At 28.7% G+C, this 4,406-nt stretch overlaps 1 protein-coding gene across 3 annotated transcripts; it reads left to right on the forward strand.

The window, feature by feature from the left end:
- Positions 1 to 388: 388 nt before the first annotated feature.
- On the forward strand, positions 389 to 1,835 carry LOC126847864 (uncharacterized). Of its 3 annotated transcripts, none has more exons than XM_050588277.1 (6): positions 389 to 448; positions 528 to 648; positions 708 to 850; positions 930 to 1,050; positions 1,110 to 1,344; positions 1,428 to 1,835. In XM_050588277.1, exons 1-6 carry the CDS (start codon positions 397 to 399, stop codon positions 1,455 to 1,457), a joined length of 702 nt encoding a protein of 233 aa, XP_050444234.1. In that variant the 5' UTR covers positions 389 to 396; the 3' UTR covers positions 1,458 to 1,835. The 3 variants fall into 3 exon arrangements, with proteins under 3 accessions (XP_050444234.1, XP_050444235.1, XP_050444236.1); XM_050588278.1 differs by having other exon boundaries at positions 933 to 1,050; XM_050588279.1 differs by having other exon boundaries at positions 402 to 448; positions 531 to 648.
- Positions 1,836 to 4,406: the final 2,571 nt, after the last annotated feature.

Genomic DNA, 4,406 nt, shown 5'->3' on the forward strand with positions numbered 1-4,406 from the left:
CTTTTAAAATGGACAAATGCAATACGTATGTTTCAACCAGATTTTACTCCGACGACGCATACAAAAATATGCAGTAGTCATTTTATAGAATCTGACTATAACTTGAGCTTTACTGGTAAAAAAATGTTAAAAAAAGAAGCTGTGCCAAGTGTATTTAAACTGGGTATGTTCTTCCTTATACTTGTAATTGTTACCAAATTTATGTATTTTTTTTATAAATATAATATTGTATATACATTTTGTTAATGTTATGTGATAGTAGGTACCTATATGGAAGTAATTTTTTTTAGAGTAATTTGTTAATTAAATTTTACTTTTCTTATCTTATCTTATTTACTTATTATTTAATTTCAAACAATATATTATAGAAGTATGTAAGAATTATTCAATGTTGAAATGGTCGAAGTCTTTGATGATGAAGAAGGAAGAAATTTACTAGAAATGCCAAGTAATTTAGAAAATATTTTGTTTTTTATTTTTTATAAATCTCAAAATAAAGCAACTTCTAATGTTTTTTTTTATTTTAGTAGATGAAGAAGATATTAAAAAATCTGACTTATGTAAAATGGTAGTTACTGAAACTGGTGATGAGGTTGTGCCAAATGAACCTAGCACAAGTCACTCATTCATAACACCCCCCAAACCTAAGTATGTATTCTGTTCTTACACAATTATTGTAGTTTTTATTTAAGTGTTTTTTCCCCCAGGAAACGTAAAACTTATGTTGGTGACTTTAAATCAGTTGAAGAATTGGAGAGTCCAAATTCTCGTTTGAAGTATTGGCATGCCTCTAAAAAGATGGTCGAAGTCTTTGATGATGAAGAAGGAAGAAATTTACTAGAAATGCCAAGTAATTTAGAAAATATTTTGTTTTTTATTTTTTATAAATCTCAAAATAAAGCAACTTCTAATGTTTTTTAAAATTTTAGTAGATGAAGAAGATATTAAAAAATCTGACTTATGTAAAATGGTAGTTACTGAAACTGGTGATGAGGTTGTGCCAAATGAACTTAGCACAAGTCACTCATTCATAACACCCCCCAAACCTAAGTATGTATTCTGTTCTTACACAATTATTGTAGTTTTTATTTAAGTGTTTTTTCCCCCAGGAAACGTAAAACTTATGTTGGTGACTTTAAATCAGTTGAAGAATTGGAGAGTCCAAATTCTCGTTTGAAGTATTGGCTTGCCTCTAAAAAGACAATAACAACTCAACAACGTAAAATTAAAAATCTAAGACAGCAAAATTATCGTTTAAATCAAAAAATAAAAAATTTGGATCAGCTGATTGATCATCTGAAAGATGAAAAGAAAATTAATGAAAATTGTTTTTCATTACTCAAGGTAAATATATTATAATAATGTCAAATATATGTTAAAAAAACGTATTTTTTGTATAAAAAATTAATTTAATTTAATTTTTATAGTTATTGCTATGTGTTAAATGGCTTGGTTGATAAGGTTACGTTCAGTGTTCAGTGTGCTATGGATTTGTTACCAAAGACAGGGCTCGGATTTTTTGCAATCCTGACATCCAATCATGAATTTAAGTATCGTTGATCCGTATCCTTTTACTGTAATATTAATGGCTCATCACAAAAAATATTCTCCTCCTTTATCTTTTTACATTACATGGTTAACTACTATATATTTTATGTTCTTCACAAAATAATTTTTAAAAATTTCATTGTACGTCTTAATTGTCAATTTTTATCCACCTAAAATATTTCTAATAAGAACCATTGATATTAAAACTGATTCTATCTCAAACATTTTTATCATTATTCCAATGACTGTGTGTATTAATTTGTTATTTTTTAGTAAAATGTGATGTCATATCCATGGCTTTTATAGATATATTTAAATATCTATAAACAGTTTCATTGAGGAACAAAACAAAATGGACCGTTGTGGATTGTTAACAGTTTCACTCGTAATACAATTTTATTTAGCGTTGAAGAACATTTTTCTAAGTATAATATTTCTTTACTCGTTTTAATAATGTATGAATAGCATCACTTCTTTGAATTTTTTAGTGAAATCAAAATAATGTTGGGGCTTTGTGTTTATATGTTTATATGTTTTAAATAAAAAATATACTATTGGTGATAAAAATAATAAAATTGTTGTGTTATGTCTATTAATTTTTATGGTTACAGTATAGTTCTTACTTTTGTTTATTTGTAAAATTATACCCTAAAGAATTTATTTATATATATGCTTTTTTTTTAAAGGAAAGTCTACCTAATGCAGAAACTGCTTTAATTATGCGACAAATTCATCATGAGTCTGGTGCATACTCTCCTGAGTTACGTACTTTTGCTCTGACATTACATTTTTACTCGCCAGCTGCATATAATTATGTACGTCAGACATTCCAAAATGCACTACCCGCCCCAAGTACCCTTAGAAAATGGTATTCATCAATTGATGGCACACCAGGTTTCACTGCCGAGTCATTAAAAGCTGTAGAAATAAAAAAAAAAGAAATGGAAGGTAAAGGGAAAAAACTTGTGTGTGCACTATTAATGGATGAAATGTACATTAAGGAAGGCATTAGTTTTAAAGGGAATAGGTTATCGGGATATGTTAATTATGGAACTGGTACTGACAATTGCGATAGCTTACCGAAAGCAACCCAAGCACTTGTTTTTATGCTTGTTGCCATTAATTCAAATTGGAAAGTACCAGTTGGCTATTTCCTCATTAACGGCATAGGGGCAACTGAAAAAGCCAATTTGATTAATTTATGTATTGGATTTGTAAATCAAACTGGAGTTCAAGTTAAAACTTTAACTTTTGATGGAACTGCATCAAATTTTTCTATGGCTAAGTGTTTAGGAGCAGATTTATCAATGCCAAATCCTAAGCCATTTTTTAAGCACGAAGAGTCAGGGATGGTTGTCCATATAATACTGGATGCTGCCCATATGTTGAAATTATGTCGCAATACATTAGGCGATTTAAAGGTATTATATACCGAAAAACTTGAACCTGTAAAGTGGTTATTTTTTGAAAACTTAGTGAGAATACAGGAAGAGATTGGCCTTCATGCAGGCACTAAAATTCGTAGTAGGCATATTCAATACCATAAAGAAAAAATGAAAGTGCGTTTAGCGGCTCAAACTTTTAGTTCAAGCGTGGCAGACGCTCTACAGTATTGTTCTGTACGTTTAAAATTAAAGTCTTTCGAAAAATGTGAAGCAACCATTATATTTTGTAATAGGATTAACAATATCTTTGATTTTTTAAATACAAGAAATTTTTTGAGTAAAGCGCAGTTCAAAAAACCACTTCGTAAACAAAATGAAATTGAGGTGTTTAATTTTATTGATGACTCAATTAATTATTTGCAATCCCTAAAATGTAATACTATGAAGCATATAAATAATGAAATACAAACAATTTCTATCTTAAAGTCTACTCGGAAGACTGGCTTTGTCGGTTTAATTATTACCTTAAAAAGTATAAAAAACATATTTATAGATACTCTCATAACAAATGATCTTGACTTTTTGTTAACCTATAAACTAAGTCAAGATCATTTGGAAATGTTTTTTTCTGCAATTCGGGCTAGAGGTGGGTTTAATAATAATCCAACTGCTTTAAATTTTGAAAGTGCGTATAAGCGTTTATTAGTTCATACTGAAATTATGACTTCTTCAGGAGCTAATTGTCTAGTTATGGACTTAACAAAAATTCTGTGGGTCAGCAGTGCTACTCCAAATATGTCTCAACAAAAAAAATCTGATATTTATGTAGATATGTTGTGCGCAGAAATAACGGATGACGACCTAAATATATGTGGCGATAACAATTTTGATGTTTTACAACAAGCAGTTGATGATGTTGTTGAATATATAGCTGGCTACATTGCTCGAAAGTTACGCAAAAAAATTATATGTAATAAATGCACTGCTGCTTTAGTTAGAGGTCAAAGTGAAACAGAATCACTAATAAGTATCAAAACCCGTGGTGGATTAATATATCCATCAGTGGACACTATTTATTTATGTAAAGTTGGTGAAAAAATTTTTAAAATGTACAAAAATGAACTTTCAACAATACCAAATAATTTAATAAATTTTCTAATTATAAAAGCCACCTCCCAAATTAATTTTAACAACATTTTCGTATCCCTAAATACACATATTTTTAATCAAGACCCAATAAATAACCATCTACTACAACTCATCCATTTAATATTCCAAAGTTATTTTAGAGTCCGGGTCCATTATTATACGTTAGGTGAAAGTCAGCCAAAAAATCGCATTAGGTCTCACTTAACAAAAACTATTCACTTTAAAAACCAGTAAAATGTATTGTTCCTTATTTTATATTTTTTTATTATTATTACCTATTATTATTTATCATTATTTTTTGTATAATTATTAAACTTTGTGATT

The sequence above is a fragment of the Adelges cooleyi genome, unplaced genomic scaffold (assembly GCF_023614345.1).
Source record: "Adelges cooleyi isolate 19-005CV unplaced genomic scaffold, UGA_ACOO_1.1 ACOO_flye_CR_arks_rails_tigmint_CR_PRNA_123, whole genome shotgun sequence".
Lineage (NCBI taxonomy): Eukaryota > Metazoa > Arthropoda > Insecta > Hemiptera > Adelgidae > Adelges > Adelges cooleyi.